Source organism: Vipera berus (genome assembly GCF_964194415.1).
Source record: "Vipera berus genome assembly, chromosome: 3".
Lineage (NCBI taxonomy): Eukaryota > Metazoa > Chordata > Lepidosauria > Squamata > Viperidae > Vipera > Vipera berus.
In genome coordinates, this window is record NC_138204.1 from 80,986,434 (window position 1) to 81,004,041 (window position 17,608).

Sequence of the window (17,608 nt, forward strand, 5' to 3'; positions counted from 1 at the left end):
CTACATTAGATGAAACTTAACAGAACTTAAATTCTGTGTTAACATTGCATGAAATTATATTGGATAAAATTATATGAGATCTAAGTTTATATACTAATATTCAGTACCAGAAATGATAAATCTTTTAATCTTAACACGTATTTACATCTTTATATCGAGGTTTCTCAATTTTAGCAACATTTAGATGTGTGGACTTCAAATCCCAGAATCCCTTAACAATGCTCTAAAGATTTTCAATGTCACCCTTAAATCTAATTCTTGCATATGAAAATCAGTTGCAGATCCACAGTAAAATCATGGATATGACAAACAAGCTATTTCACAAAACGGCTCTTTTGGGGAGAGTCTGTATATTCTTATGCATAAATAGCTGCCAGCAATTGGCATCCTCAGTCATAAAATGCTTATTTAACCAAATACAAAGAAATGAAGCTGCTCTTTTCCATCTTATCAATTGTTATGGAATCTTTCTACTGCTCTTGAGATGTGCGAGCATTTCTAATGAATCGCTGGTTTACAGTCATTAATGTTATTTTAATTGTGAAAGTGCTCAAGTCGCGTATGGAAATAAATATGCAAGAAATTTATACTTTCAGACTTGCCCTACTTCCATAGAATATCAAAAATCAGATGAGGCAGAGCGCCTAGCATACATTAAAAGAAACATCTATCTATGGGCATTCACATGCTTACAGGGTGCTTGCAAAGTATAGCAAATCTCCTACACAAACCAAAAGCAAACCCTTGAAAACCTATTGCTATATTCTCTCTCTCGTTATTTCTTGCAATTCTAAATGGGAAATTTCCACTTTGCTAGCCGTTATTCCCTTAAGCTGTCTTTATTCAGCAAAACTGAAAAGTGTCAGCACTGCTTCCAAATAGATGCTTCCAAGTGAAACCAAACAGCTTAACCGTTTTCCTTTCTACATTCACTCAACCTAATCATTCTGCAGACACACTTCCTGCTTCTACTAGCAGCCATTATCAAAGAGGAAAAAAGAAAGGTGGAAAAACACATCTTTCAAACAATAAAATGGAAGATTCTTCCGTGGGACAATGCTCCCTGCAAAATTCTTGTGTATCACTTGTTTTATGCAGAATATAGGCTTATTTATAGCTCTAGAACAGGGGTGTCAAACTCGCCGTGTCACGTGACGTATCGCAACATATTGCGACTTTTTTCACATTGCCAGAGGTGGGGTGGATGCGGCCTCCACATGATGCAACCGGCCCATGGGCCGGCAGTTTGACACCCCTGCTCTAGAATTTTACCACGGAATGGCAAACATGGAGAAATGCTCTTCATTTTGAAGTGTCTTCAGTACATTAGTCCCTCTGAGGGCATTCTAGTAATCTCTGTGATTTATCTTTGTCCTTTTTTTCTTTCCTATTTCCTTCAAACTTAACAAAGATAACAGCAGGGGCTTCCATGCAGGGACATATGCACTCCTGTTCACAGTTACAATCAACCTGAATAAGGGGACTTATGATCTGGATTTGAAGTTCCAGTGGTCAGGCCCCCTCCGTAAACATGGGTCTAAACTTTGGGTTCTTGGCAATAGAGTTACGTGTGACTGTGTGTTACAGTTTCTGCTGAAAACTGCACTTGCTTCTGGTTTTTGGTAAAACCACACCCACAGTGAACTACTGGTTTGCTTAATGGCCTCAGATACACTTAATGACTGTGGTGATTTGTTTAATGACCATCACAAAAAAGGTCATAAAGGGCAAGCTCCATTATGGACATATGTTGAGGACTACTTGTATGTGTACCAAAAAGACAAACTATCTACCATATCCCTTTTTTATGCATGACTGTAAATGCCGAGAGAAATTAATAATAATAATAATAATAATAATAATAATAATAATAATAATAATAATAATAATAGAAATCAGCCTATCAGAAGTGTAACTTCTGATATTGCTTAAAAGAAGGTTCTCAACATCTCTACAAAATACTCTGAACATCTAAAGTTGTTTATAAAATTAATATTTCTGAAGTGAGGTCATTTTTGACTTTGCACGGGGTATATGGAAGAATACAGAGGTCAGATACAGGAACCATCCGTACAACTTTCTCAAAACTTGAGTTTAAGACTGTACCATCATACCAGTCAGTTTACTGCCAGCTTTCTCTTGGCCAGGCTGCAGAAAGGCCAGCTTCAAGGCTAACAACTCATGATCTACTGAAAGACTTATAATTGGTTAAGTTCATATATCATACTAAGCACAAGCACAGCTTTCAAATCAAATACCTGGACGCCTACAACATACTAAGCCAAATCCAATTGAATATAATGGCCTTAAGATTCACATGTGAAGTTGTTTATTAAGTTGAAAACTGTGAGACTTTTAATCCCTTTTCTGTTGAGCCTTGGTGGAGCAGTGGGCTAATGCCTCCTTAAGTAACACCAGCTGCCTGCAATTAGTGCAGGTTCGAGTCCCACCAGGCTCAAGGTTGACTCAGCCTTCCATCCTTCCGAGGTAGGTAAAATGAGGACCCAGATTGTTGGGGGCAATTAAGCTGACTTTGTAATAATGCCGCTTGGGGTGTGTGTGAAAGCCCTAATAAGCAGGCATATACATAGCATGAAGGCTACTGCTAAGTTTGTAAGCCGCCCTGAGTCTTCGGAGAAGGGCGGGATATAAATGGAATTTAAAAAAAAATAATGGGAAAAGGATAACACTCTGTCCTGGAGGAGGACAAACTTTTGTTATTTTCAAAGCTTGGAAAAAATGATGATATATAAAATAACCAAATAGAAACAATATGCCATACTGAGTAGTATTCTCCCAACTGCTGGGTTGCTAATATGAACACAGTTGCTATATTTTAATTAAGAATTACCACAGTACAACAATTATCTTCCTGAGGTTAAAGAGGTACTAAACTCAGTTTAGATTAACATCTAACAATATCTGTATCTCAAAACTTCCTTACAAACTATCTTCAAATGTTGTTCAATGTATCCATTTCAAGGTAACATTGAATATAATGTGATCTTCCATGCTTATCTTTTCATTATTTACATTCCCAATCTTTTTTTCTAGTTGAAAAAAATGTAAAACATTTAATTTCTTTAGAATATTTACAAATCGATTGCTTTTGGGTTTGTGAGAAATAGCATCTCGAGCAGCTCGGTCAGTCATTCTTCCCACGTCTTCTAAAAACCGATAATCTGAAGAAGAAAAACAAGAAAAAAGGCAAGGAGACATTTTACTGAAATAAAAGTGATGTTGATATGTAAAAATATAAAGAACTATATATACGTCGTGTCTTTAGCATTACAACGTTCAGTATGTATAAGAATGTAGTTGAACCAGAAGCAATTAAGGTTTTGCAATATCTTTTAAATAAAGCTATTATTATTTTTAAAGTCAGAAAAATTCAGAGAAGGAGAGGGTATAGTCTTTTGATTTTTTTTCTTACTCAAACATGCTTTTTTCCCCCTGGAATCATAAAGTTACCATACAACCCCAGGAAAAGAGAAATTTCTTTAAGGAGAAGCTGGGATTTCATATTTTATTCTGATTTTTTTAAAAAATCTCTATGCTGTTTTGATGGTATTAGTGTTATGCTAGATCTGACTAGTCATTGACTGCAAATAAATTTTACTATTATTATTGCTGAGAAGTGCAGTTCCAGTTTTCATTCCATTCCTGTTTTTCAAGTATTTTTTCAAGCTTTGGAGTCTGTGAAATTTTAACTACCTCTATATGTGCTAGGATTAGATTTCTTTTAAGAAATATACTTCCATTACCTCATTCTTAGTCCAAAATATTCTCAACCTATTCTCAGTCCAAAATATTCTCAACCTATCTTTGTATTCTATCCGACATACTCTATTGTGTTTGATTTAGGATACTAGGCCAAACTACACTGCTAGTATAGTAAAAAGGAGCTTACTATCGGCACAGTAGCAAGACTTTACAAAAAAATAGTAATTTTATAATTCTTACATATTTTTTAAAAAAGCTATATAGCTCACTGCACTAGTGTAGATCGTTGCTTATGCCAAGGCCTACAGTACTTTCGACTACTTTTATTGGACTAATACTCTTACCACTTAGAAGAGTTAAGTTGCTGAACTTATTCATTGACACAAATGCCGCTTTTTCTCTGGTTCCATTACAGCTGTATAAAGCTTTATGTTTTTTTACACAAGCCAAACTGAAAGCACAAAAGCAAAGAAACACTGTTATTTTATTTTCAGTACCTAAGTTTTTTTTTTAAAAAAAGGTCTTTGGTTTATACCTACCTGCATGAATATTTCATACATCGAGGGCACCTGTATTTTGCTGCTTCTGTATTGCAGAGTTCACATCTAAAAAATGAAATTTGAGACGCTACGTGTACAGGTGAACAACACAGAGAAAAGTCTCTGCACAGGGGGACTTTGGAAAAGACAAACTAGTGAAGAAAAATGATCAGAACTTTTCACTTTTGTTTAAGTGCAAACTCCCATTAGCAGCCTTGGCTATCTCCCCAAAACTGATTTATTACAAATTAATAAACTCTGTCAGGATGTCTTTCCATTCCACTGCATTTCCTGCAAAAGGTGTTAAAATACTGTTACTGATAATCTGAGCCCCTTGAAGCTTCCAATGAGAATCAACACAACAGGATCTTACATCCTGTTAATGGCCACCCTCAGGATTCTGGCTTATCGTTTGTCAGCAGCATCCTGGTAAATGCTGCTTTGTCATTTCTTGCCAGTAGAAGCAGCTAAACAATGGAAATTCTTTTCCATGCTTTGTTTAGCCTGAAATGTAACTGAGTAACTTGGACTGGTGCCCCATCAGCTAGAGATCAGAGTTCCAACTGGCACATCATACTAAATCAGAAATACACAACCTGAACACCAGCACTTTGTGATCTGATCTACAATCAGCTCCTGGCTGGGTCTTTGCTCTTGTAATTGATGGCACACCGATATTAAATATAAAATCAAATCCTAATGGTGGGTTTTTTTCTGCACCCACCATAAGAAGTCAAACAGACACAATATATGAGCCTAGGCACTGAGATGCCACTATTCTAAAAATGCGTTTTCTTTTTAAATCACCAAACTCACAGTTTTGGGTCTTCCTGTTACCATATCTGGCTATTAAAAAAATCAATTCCTAGATGGCTACAGAGAGGTACAGAAAACTCAAATTTCTTGAGGCCATGTAAGTTTTCCAGTTTCTGCAGCCCAGATACGGTAGCCTTTTCCCTCCCTGTTATGTATATGTCATCATGTGAAGATCACCTGAAGTGTTAATACCATTTTATAAAGCCTTGGTAAAGCTACACTTGGAATACTGTATCCAATTTTGGTCACCACGATGTAAAAAAGATGTTGAGACTCTAGAAAGAGTACAGAGAAGAGCAACAAAGATGATTGGGGGACTGGAGGCTAAAACATATAGGGAACGGCTGCTGGAATTGGGTATGTCTAGCTTAATGAAGAGAAGGACCAGGGGTGACATGATAGCAGTGTTCCAATATCTCAGGAGCTGCCACAAAGAAGAGGCAGTCAAACTATATATACACATATATTAACCACTGTCCACTTTGAATACATAGCAAAAAGAGAAAACTTGAGTATTTACAAGGTTGATGATACATGGAATAAAACTGTGACTGAATCTGGATGTTCTGCTTCGGATATCACGAAGCCTCCACCCAGAAGGTAAGAAGGAAAAAGCAGCTAAACAAATCTTTTGGAGCAAAATAAGCCTGATCACAAGGCATACCCTTTCTTTTATACATTGCTTTATGAATAAAATCAGAACATGATGAACTTGTTTACGTGGAACTAACTCAATTTTTAATTTGAACTGCTGTGGAATTTTTTCTTTCAAAAAGGCCAAGTGTCAGGTTACTGACTTAGCATTTTCCGAATTGTGCTTTAAACCTAGGTCAAACTGATCCAGACATAATTTAATACAGTAAATTCTGAGAAACCATTTATAGATACAGGGAGAACAGGCCTTTTTCAGGTTTGTCACTATAGAAGTAGTGATAGTCCTAAAGAAGTCCTGTTCCCCTTCATATCTATAAATGGATTACTATTTGTACCCACAATTCTGACTTGTGTGTTAAGATAAAAGCCTAAAATAATGCTGAGAAATATTTGTGAAAAGCATAAGAGCTTCAGTAGAGCAAAGATGCCTTGATGGGAAATAATGCAAAGTAAGCAGAAGAATTTTGTAAAAAAAAGTATGATTGATGTTTTTGCTTTTTAACTGTTTTACATCTAATATTTATTTATTTTATTTATATATCTATACTTATAGTGCAAATGTATTGGGATTTTCACCCAAAAATGAGTAAATGATGATGTGGTCAGAGGGAGCTCATGGTCTTACATGAACTGGGTTCAAAGATCATAGATTGCCCAGCTCTGAAATTTAATTTCGATTTATACCACAGCCATGACAACTCCAGTGATGTTTACATGAACATATTCAATAAAATTGTATGAATAGTATCCAAAGTGAATCCAAAAGAGAGTTTGCAAGTCATATGGACAAAGAAGCCAACAAGAAGTCTTTGAGCTGAGCACATATTGTTCTTCTATTTGTTCATATCTTTTTAGGAGCATTTGAGATATGCAAAAGTTCAGGTCCATGTTAGATGTTAAAAGTACAGCTCCAAAGTACAACAGTCCAAATTAATACAAAAATAATGTGAAATTGTGCCAAGCTTGTGTCAAGCATCCTTCCCAATCAACATTGTCCACAGGTTTGTCACTTGCAATGTAATTCTGTAATACCAGCAGAAGATTGCTGAAAAAAAATGTCAATACTCATAAACCACTCATTATGTTTCACTTGGTCTACTCTGCAGACAACTATAGTCACCTAAATCTTTGCATACCAAATTTGAGTATTGGAAAATGTTTTATTTCAAAAATCTCTTAAATTTTATTTATTTATTTATTTTTTTCCACAGACATAGACCACGTGACTCTGGCCTGCTTACAATTTCTAAAATTACAAAACAATGAAAAAACATTTAAACCCAAAAAGCACCCATAAAATATATAAGTACAAATAGTAGCTGTGATGATCAGTCAACTAATAATAAAGACAAATACTGGTAGCCCATGACTTACGACCACAATTGAGCCCAAAATTTCTGTTGCTAAGTGAGCGTTGCCCCATTTTATGACTTTTAATTCCACAACTGTTGAACGAAACACTGCAGTTGTTAAGTTAGTAACATGGTTATTAAGTGAATCTGGCTTCCTCATTGACTTTGCTTTCAGAAGGTCACAAAAAAGAGAACACATGACCTCAGGACTGTGCAAGTCATAAATGAGTCAGTTGCCAAGTATCCGAATTTTGATCATGTGACCAAAGGGATGCTGCAAAGATCAAACCTGTGAAAAACGGTCATAAATCACTTTTTTAAAGTGCTGTTGTAAGTTCGAAGGGTCACTAAACAAATTCTTGTAAGTCGAGGACTACCTTACATAGCCAAGTTTTTAAAGCTTTGCTAAAAGCCAAGAGGGTCATTCTATTCAAATGTTCTAAGTGAATAACCTAAAAGGTTTAATTAGTGGTGGGATTTAGCTAGTTCACACCGGTTCGGCAGAACCAGAGGCTAATTTTTTGTTGACTTTGGTGAACCGGCTGAAGCCCTACTCCTTTTTTGCAAAGCCCAGATCGGACCACCGGAAGTGCGTGAACGCCACTTCTGGAAGTTGGTTCTGAGCCTCAAAGGCCTGGGGGAGGCCTCCCAGGCCCAGAACAGCCCACCAGGAGTGCATGGATGCCACTTCTGGAAGTCCGTTCTGAGCCTCGGAGGCCTGGGGGAAGCCTCTCAAACCCAGAATGACCCACCAGAAGTGCATGGACACCACTTCTGGAAGTCCATTCTGAGCCTTGGAAGTCCAGGCGGTGTCCACGCAGAGAACTTCTTGTTCAGGTATTTGAATCCCACCACTGGGTTTAATCCAACTAGCACATTTGAATCCAACATTAAAGTGTCTCTTGAGGAATTATTCTACATTAAATTGGGCAGCAAAAATTCTTGCACTGCATCATGTTCAGTTGCTCTCAAACATTTCCATATAGTTTTTCCCCTTCAGCTTCTTATATTTAACTGGCATTTCCTTTGGATATTGTCCTGCTTATATAAAGTGTATACAGCACAGGTAGTCCTCGACTTAAAACCGCAATTAAGCCCAAAATTTATGTTGCTAAGCAAGACATTTGTTAAGTGAACGTTGTCCCATTTTATGATCTTTCTTGCCACAGTTAAGTGAATCACTGGAGTTGTTAAATTAGTAACACAATTGTTAAGTGAATCTAATGTCTGCATTGACTTTGCTTGTCAGAAGGCTGCAAACGGGAAGTAATCTATGGTATTTTAAGTTGTATAACACATTAGGATAATGTGAATTTAAAGCTTAGTTGGAATGAGGAATAGTTTTAGACAATTGATATAAATTGGTTTATTTGGGATTGTTTTTATTGGGCATCAGATTGGAAGGTATTATTTTGTATTTGAATAATCATTGATATGATATATATATGTATGTTTGGAATTTACCTATATGAGTTAAAGTTTGATAGTTTGAATAGCTTAGGATTGTTTGCGTAAGTTAGATCATGATTGTTTGTATTTTTATACCCGGTGTTTTGGTATTAGATTGGAAAGTATTATTTTGTATTTGTATAATTATTGATATGATATATATATATATGTTTGGAGTTTTCTTATATGAGTTAAAGTTCGGTAGTTTAAATAGTTTAGGATTGTTTGCGTAAGTTAGATTATGATTGTTTGTATTTTTATACCCTGTATTTTGCTCTGGGAAGGGGGGGGAGGGGAAAGGGGAGGGAGGGGTTGAGGAGGGTTAGGGAGGGGGAAGAGGGTGGGAGGGGAGGGGGTTGGGAGGGTTTTTTTTTCTTTTTTTGGTTTGTTAAAGATAAAATGTATTGTAAAACTTTTTAATAAAAAAAAAGAAGGCTGCAAACGGGGATCACATGACCCCAGGACACTGCAACCATCATATACATGAACCAGTTGCCAAGCGTCCGAATTTTGATCACGTGACCACGGGGATGCTGCAAAGGTCGCAAGTGTGAAAAAGTCACTATTTTTCAGTGCTGTTGTAACTTTGAATGGTCACTAAATGAACTGTTGTTGAGGACTGCCTGTGTAGGGCTGTGCTTACTACTCAAAAAAATCCCCACACAACATTTTTTGTGCTTCTGCCTATTCTCCCTCCCCCCCAAGATTATTCAAATAGAGAATGTGTGTGAACAAAAATGTTTTTTAAAAGGGAGAGAATCCTATATGTCAGTGATGAGTAAAATTTAAATCCACAGGAACACTTTTTGAACTAGAAGACCTCCAAGGTCCCTTCCAACTCTTGTTAATTCTGAAAGAAATGATACCTAACCATTAGACCTGAATGACCTTCAACTATAGCTGACAAGCACCAGCACTGACTGATGCTCTATCTATCATTTCCATTTCAGCAATATACGCAATACAGGTAGTCAATGACTTACGACCACAACTGAGCCCAAAATTTCCATTGCTTAGCAAAATATTTGTTAAGTGAACTTTGCTCCATCTTACGACCTCTCTTGCCACAGTTGTTAAGTGAATCACTGCAGTTGTTAAGTTAGCAACATGGTTAAGTGAATCTGGCTTCCTCATTGACCTTGCTTGTCAGAAAGTCGCAAAAAGATGATCACATGACCCCCGGACAATGCAACTGTCATAAAAGTGAACCAGTTGCCAAGCATCTGAATTTTGATCACATGACCATGGGGATGCTGTAATGGTCAATAAGTGTGAAAAACATAAGTCACTTTTTTCAGTGCCGTTGTAACTTTGTATGGTTATTAAATGAACTGTTGTAAGTCGAGGACTACCTGTATATCAGGCATGTCAAACTGCCAGCCCACGGGCTGGATGCGTTGTCCTGAAACCGTGCCCACCCCATTGCTGGCAATGGGAAAAAAGTCACAATATGTTGCACGACGTCCCCTCGCAATCTACTTCCTCCCCTCTCCTAAGCTACATTGTGGTCGTAGGTCAAGGACTACTTGTGATGTATAAACTTTATATAAACAGGATAATATCCAAAGCAAATGCCAGTTAGATATAAAAAGCTGAAGGGAAAAAACTACACAGAAACATTTGAGAGCAAGTGAACAGTGTAAGAATGTTTGCTGCCCATTTTAAGTGTAGAATTCCTCAAGAGACGCTAATATGAATAGAGTAGAGTAGAGTAGAAGCTGGAAGGGACCTTCGAGGTCTTCTAGTCCAGCCCCCTGCTCAAGCAGGAGAACCTATACCATTTCAGAAAAGCGACTGTCTAGCTAGCCTCTTCTTAAAAGTCTCCAGTGATGAAATGCCCACGATTTCTGGAGGCAAGCTGTTCCACTGATTAATTGTCCTCACTGTTAGGAAGTTTCTCCTTAATTCCAAGTTGCTCCTCTCTTTGATCAATTTCCAACCATTGTTTCTCATCTTTCCCTCTGGTGCTTTGGAGAATAGTTTGACCCCCTCCTTCTTGGTAGCAGCCCCTCAAATACTAGAACACTGCTATCATGTCATCCCTATTTCTTCTTTTCTTTAGACTAGCCAAACCCCCAAAAAGAAGAAACAAGGGTGACAAGATAGCACTTTAACATTGGAGCCAAATATTTATTTATTTATTTATTTATTTGTTTGTTTGTTTTATATACCGCCCTTCTCCCGGAGGACTCAGGGTGGTGTACAGAGCAATAAAGTAAGAATACAATAAAGCAATAAAGTAAGAATAATTTTAAAACCCAAATCCATCAGGCCAGGCCGGCTTGTTTGAATAGATAAGTTTTTAGATCACGCCGGAAGGAGTGAAGGTCGGGGGCCATCCAGATTTCAGCTGGTAAGCGGTTCCAAAGGATTAGCGCACCCACGGAGAATGCTCTCCCCCTGAATGAATGAATGAATGAACCTTTATCGTCAAAGTACAACCAGTACACATTGAGATTGGCTGAGCCTCCCTTGTGCTAGTTGGATTATTAAACCTTTAGGTTACTCACTTAGAATATTTATTTATTTATTTTATTTTAATTCCATTTGTATCCCGCCTTTCTCCGAAGACTCAGGGCGGCTTACAAGCTTAGCATTGTCATTCAAACAGAATGACCCTATTTGGCTTTTCGCAAAGCTCTAAAAACGTGGACTATGCAAGGCAGTCCCCGACTTACAACAATTCGCTTAGTGACCCTTCGAAGTTACGACAGCGCTAAAAGAAAAGAAAAAAGTGCCGGATGACCCGTTTTTTCACACTTTTGATCCCGGGAACCGTTCAACACAAGACGCAACTCCCGCCTCCCACAACCGGCTTACAAGAGCAGCAGAGCAACCAACACTAAAAACGGCAGCCCACCCCCAACGCCAGGCTACAACTCAGCGGTCCCCGCGGGAAGCTTTAAAGCCACGAGGTTTGTTTCTCCACCCTCCATCGGGATCGCCCCTCGTTTCCGCCCGAAAGCCTTGGGCCCCGCCGCTCGCGAATGGAAAACTCGTCCAACCGTCCTGTGGCGAAGGTAAGAGGTCTCGGAGAAAGCGCGAAAGGAGGCGAGGGCCTACCTCTGCAGCGACATCTTCCGCTGATGGCTCTCCACCGCCCCGCTCGGAACGGCTCCCGTCGCGGTCGCCATGTTGGGCGCCGCGCTTGTTGCAGCCTAGACTGGCGCGCCGGCTCGTGAGAGCGCGGGACAGCTCCTCCTAGCGACCGTGCGGAGAGAAGCAGCGGAAACAAGCCCCCGGAGGGCGCCGCACACCAGCTTAAGAGTCGCTGGGGCGGGCTGAGAGGCTTGGAAATTCGGGGTGGAGGGATCGTTCCCGGCAGACCCGGGCAGGGAAAGGATGATGGAGGAGTTGCTCTTTTCTTGGTAAGGAATCAGGCAAAAGTGGTGCTGGTGCAATTGGCCATGGGCAGAGCAGACTGCAGGGAGGAGTAAATGGTATTGGTAACTGCAGGGTTTTTTTTTCCTCATAGAATGCTTAGAACGGAGCTCCAGCACCTTTTTTGGATGGAACCTTTTAGGGTAGGCAAGGCAGGTTGTATGACATGTGTGAGTTCCGGCACCTTTTTCTTTTACAAAAAAAAGCACTGGGTAACGGGGTAAAAGGAAGGGTCCGTTAACACGTGAAGTCTGATTCCTGAGAAGCTTCGGAGCCTGAATGGATCAAAAAAAAAAAAAAAAAAAAAGGAAATGAAGCGTTTTAGGCGTTTGGTTTCGTTGCTTTGTGCACTCTCCCTGAAATGGGGGCATTCCCTGTGCTAGATGCTAATACTAGTATTGCATTTTTAATGGGAGTTGTGGCTCCAAACACAAGCTTCTGGGGACTAGCGGTAACTGGTCCGAGGTTTCTTGAGGTCTGCGGTAGGAGACAACATAATAATAATAATTTTATTTATATACCGCCCTTCTCCCGAAGGACTCAGGGCGGTGAACAGGGCAGACATATAAAAAATACAAAAATACAAAAGTTAAAAAGAATTAAACATATGCCCAGGCTAAAAACAGTAAATATGTATATTGTTGTTGTTGTTGTTGTTAGTTGCGAAGTCGTGTCCGACCCATCGCGACCCTATGGACAATGTTCCTCCAGGCCTTCCTGTCCTCTACCATCTTCTGGAGTCCATTTAAGCTCACGCCTACTGCTTCAGTGACTCCATCCAGCCACCTCATTCTCTGTCGTCCCCTTCTTCTATTGCCCTCAATCTTTCCCAGCATTAGGCTCTTCTCCAGTGAGTCCTTCCTTCTCATTAGATGGCCAAAGTATTTGAGTTTTAGCTTCAGGATCTGGCCTTCTAAAGAGCTGTCAGGGTTGATCTCCTCTAGGACTGACCGGTTTGATCGCCTTGCAGTCCAAGGGACTCGCAGGAGTCTTCTCCAGCACCATAGTTCAAAGGCTTCAATTCTTTGGCGCTCAGCCTTTCTTATGGTCCAGCTTTCACTGCCATACAATGCAACTGGGAAGACCATAGCCTTGACTATACGTACTTTTGTTGACAGGGTGAGGTCTCTGCTTTTTAGTGTGCTGTCTAGATTTGCCATGGCTTTCCTCCCCAGGAGCAAGCGTCTTTTAATTTCTTGGCTACAGTCCCCATCTGCAGTGATCTTGGAGCCCAGGAAAATAAAATCTGTCACTACCTCCATTTCTTCCCCATCTATTTGCCAGGAATTGAGAGGGCCAGATGCCATGATCTTGGTTTTCTTAATGTTTAGTTTCAACCCACATTTTGCACTCTCCTTCTTCACTCGCAACAAGAGGCTCTTTAGTTCCTCTTCACTTTCTGCCATTAGAGTGGTATCATCTGCATATCTTAGGTTGTTGATGTTTCTTCCGGCAATCTTAATTCCAACTTTTGATTCATCTAGCCCTGCCTTTCTCATGATGTGCTCTGCATATAAGTTAAATAGGCAAGGCGACAGTATGCAGCCTTGCCGGACTCCTTTCCCAATTTGGAACCAATCAGTGGTTCCGTGTCCAGTTCTCACTGTTGCTTCTTGGCCTACATATAGGTTTCTCAAGAGACAAATAAGATGGTCTGGTATGCCCATCTCTTTAAGAACTTGCCAGAGTTTGTTATATGTATATTAAAATGACAATAAAAAACCAACCCATCCCCCATCAGGCCAAGCCGGCTTGTTCAAATAGCTTGTCTTGTATGTATTCTGGGCGTAATAATTTAACAAAGGAGTAACAATTTATAAGATTATTACATACAGTAAATACATGCCACTTTAGGGGTGAAGGTGCTGGGTTGCAAACTTGTCAGTTATAATGCCGCCATAGGTCTGAAAGGCGGCTGGTGACTGGGCCAGTCTTTTTCAGCCCAACTCACCTAACATTCCGGCCCTGTGGAATCAACTTCACCTTGAGCTCCGGATGGCCCCGGATCTCCGGTCCTTTCGTCGCGGACTTAAAACATTTCTCTTCCATTAGGCTGACCTGGACTGACTAGGGATTTTTTAAATAGAATATTTTTAATATTTTATCATTGGGGCTTGTTAGTTTAATCTTTTTTAACATTTGTATTATTGTGTTTTATTGTTGTTAGCCGCCCTGAGTCCTTTGGGAGATAGGGCGGCATATAAGTCCCAAAAATAAATAAATAAACACAGTTGTGTAGGGAAAATAGGAGGGGGAAGGAGTATTAGGTATGTTTGTCACCTTGAGTTACTTATAATAATAAAGGTAGGATATTTATACACACACACACAAATAATAAAGGTGGGATATAAATAAATACACAAATAAATGAATAAAGGGATTTGGAACAAAGGAAGACATGGTAAGCCTACAAAGAGTTGCATTTCTTTCTGAGCAAATGTTTTATGATTGGATTTGTAATTTTCAGAGATGTTTACTGTAAGGTATTGGCCTTTATATATATATGTGTTTGCTTATGTTGCACTGCTTCCTAAATGCTTGAGTTCAATTGCTAAGTGCTAGTTCACGTGTATGCTTGTAACGGTTGCTAGCCGGCCCAGAATGGTTGTCTCCAGCTGGCTAAGTAGGTCTTGGGCAGGAAACCTCTGCTTTAAACCTATTGGTCGCCGCCTACCGGCCAACCGTATAAATAGCTGCACAGCAGCTCACTTGTTGCTTCTGTTACGTCTGACCTTCAATAAAGCCTGTTGCTGTTTTGAACCTTCCGTCTTGTTCAATGCCTGCAAGAACCAGCTACACAACACTTACTATTAAAAATTAGCCACAAATAAAAACAATTGTGCATATGCTGCACATTGAATCAAGAGAAGATAGTTTTTGTGTTTTAAATCTTTTTTAGGCCTCAGACTTTTAAAGCAGCAGGCCTTTGTTATAATTTGGAACTATTGTTTGTAGGAAAGCTACTTGTCAGTTAATGGCTTAAGACGGGTGTTGTGTTATATATGTAAACAATCCTTTAATAGATATGTATATATGTTAACAGTTCAAATAATACGGCAGCAGCAAAACGTATAAACTAAAAGCCTCCTGACAGAAAAATACGCGGGAACTTTGACAGCTGTCAAAGTTCCCCGCACAGCGCAGGCGCCACCACTGACAGCTCGCGGCTGTCAAACTCCGGACTACGAGGAAGCCTAAGCTGTCAAAGCGTCCACCGCACAGCGCAGGCGCGACCACTGACAGCTCGCGGCTGTCAAAACACCAAGCCACGCGGAAGCCGGAGCTGTCAACAAAAGACGACGCGGATTGGTCCCTGCCTGACACGGCGCCAAATTAAACACCGCTGATTGGTCCTCGCTACCAGCTGCCGGCTATAAAAGCCGGACAAGTTATTCTATGTTTGCCTTGCTCTTAATAAACCTGTTGTTAACTAGCCTGTCGTCCCGAGTGGTCCTTGGCTACTTCACTGGCGACGAGGATGGGATCGCTCCGGAGCTGAAGTCACGGCCGAGGAAGGGAGTTCCCGGCAAGAGCTGTCACGGAAGTTTTAACTTCCATCAGAGCAACCCAGGACCGGACGACATGGCAAACTTCGGCCGTGTGAGGGAGTTTGATACCCGCCATCCCGAGAGATGGCAATCACACCTCGGCCAAGTCGAGGGATTCCTCCTCGTCAGTAAGATCACTGACGACCGAGCAAAGGCCGCCGCTCTGCTGTACATCAGCGGGCCCCCGGTGTACGATGCAGCCGTCGGGTTGTTCAGCCCGGTGCCCATCACTGAAGTCTCCTACGCAGACCTGGTGGACCAGCTGAACAAGTACTACATGCCGGCTCGTTCAGAACTATACTGGCGAGTACAATTCGCACAAAAGAAACAACGGCCGGACGAACCCGCCAACGAGTTCATCGCCGGGGTCAGACACGCTGCACGGAACTGCTGTTTCCCCGACCTGGAAGACCGCATCAGAGACCAGGTGGTGATCGGTCTGAGGGACGAGAGGCTACAGAAGAAACTGACGTCCAAACCCGACATGAACCTGGCTGAGCTGACCAGGGAGATCATGGCGTACGAGCACAGCCACAAGAAGAAGCCGACGATCACGACCCAGGAGACCCCCGCGACCGTCTACCAGGAGAGCGCAACCTTCAGCGACAGCGGAGAGTCGGTAGATTTCACCGATGGAGAAGCCCTACAGCGCAGAATGGAGCACCGGCTGCCGAGGAGGGGCAACACATCGGACAGCCGTAGGTCCAGGAACCCCCCACCGCCACCACCTCGTTACGAGCAACGAGCCGCCTGTGCCAGCTGCAGGGGCAATCATGCCCGAGGAAGCTGTCGCTTTAGGAACGCAAAATGCCACAATTGCGGGAAGACTGGCCACATCAAGCCGGTGTGCCGCAGCAAGGGCCGGGACAACATCAATGAGGTGGAGGCAAACCCCCCAGGTAGGCCGGCTGCCCAGGCCAGAAGGGAAACCCCACCAGGGCCCCTGGTAGAGTCAATTGACAGGGTAAACAGCGTAAGCTCCAAGGTTAAGATTTGGGTCAGAATTCAGGGGGTGCCCTGCCAGATGGAAGTAGATTCAGGGTCAGCAGTCTCCTTAATTTCGCTAACAACCTATCAGGAGATCTGTCAGCAAGGCCGAGGACAAATTCCCCTGAAACAAACTCAGGTACACCTAGCTGACTTCCAGAAAACCCCCATTCCGTTGGAAGGGAAAGCCAAGGTCGTAGTACAGTACAAGGGGTTCAAGGGTCCCCTGGAGGTTTTAGTTACACCAGGGAACCGTACCAACCTGATAGGACTAAACTGGTTCAGTCCACTAGGCATCGCCTTAACGGGGGTTAACACCATTCAAACACCCAGCCTAGAAGTCGTTTGCGATAAGTACGCCGACGTTTTCGATGGCACTTTAGGAAAATATACGGGTCCCCCCATCTCCTTGCAGCTAAACCCTGCAATCCAACCAATTAAGATAAGAGCCAGGAGGGTACCTTTTGCCCTTAAAGAAAAAATCGAAAACGAACTGGATCGCCTCGTAGGACTAGGGGTGCTGGAGCCAACAGAAGGGGGAACCTGGGAGACCCCTATTGTCACCCCAATCAAACCTAATGGTGAAGTGAGAGTGTGCGCTGATTATAAGGCGACAGTCAACCTAGCCCTCAGCCCCCATGCCTACCCGGTGCCAGCGGTAAGGGACGTATTTGCTTCCATCCGCTCTGGTGCCCTTTTCGCCAAGCTTGATCTCACACAGGCGTATTTGCAACTGCCTGTCACTGAGGACACTGCGGAGGCCCAGACAATTGTCACCCACCGCGGTGCCTTTAAAGTAAAGAGGCTCCAATTTGGCATATCGGCGGCCCCGGGTATATTTCAGGGTATCATGGAGAAGACCCTGAAAGGAATACCCGGGGTCTGCCCCTATTTCGACGATGTTCTCATCGCCGGAGAAAACGAAGCGAACTTAGCTGACAGGCTGTCAGCTGTGCTGAGCCGGCTCAGAGAAGCCGGCCTCAAACTTAAGCGGGAAAAGTGCTCTATTGGAGTCACATCCACCGAATTCCTAGGGTACAAAATAGATAGCCAGGGCATTCACCCCACCTCAGAAAAACTTCAGGCTATTCAGACCGCACCCAGCCCTAGGAATAAACAAGAGCTCCAATCCTTTTTAGGACTGTTAAACTTTTACCAC

General features: G+C 41.7%; 1 protein-coding gene across 1 annotated transcript in view; it reads right to left on the reverse strand.

Moving 5' to 3' along the window:
- Positions 1 to 11,685, reverse strand: part of ZNHIT6 (zinc finger HIT-type containing 6) — a 53,085-nt gene extending 41,400 nt beyond the window's left edge. Inside the window, exons 1-4 of the mRNA XM_081325855.1 lie at positions 11,597 to 11,685; positions 4,263 to 4,328; positions 4,068 to 4,174; positions 3,097 to 3,182 (exon numbers count right to left, since the gene is read on the reverse strand). Of these exons, the coding sequence (XP_081181981.1) occupies positions 3,097 to 3,182; positions 4,068 to 4,174; positions 4,263 to 4,328; positions 11,597 to 11,667 (330 nt within the window). The 5' untranslated portion in view covers positions 11,668 to 11,685. The remainder of the gene's footprint in view (positions 1 to 3,096; positions 3,183 to 4,067; positions 4,175 to 4,262; positions 4,329 to 11,596) is intronic.
- Between the last annotated feature and the right edge of the window lie 5,923 nt (positions 11,686 to 17,608).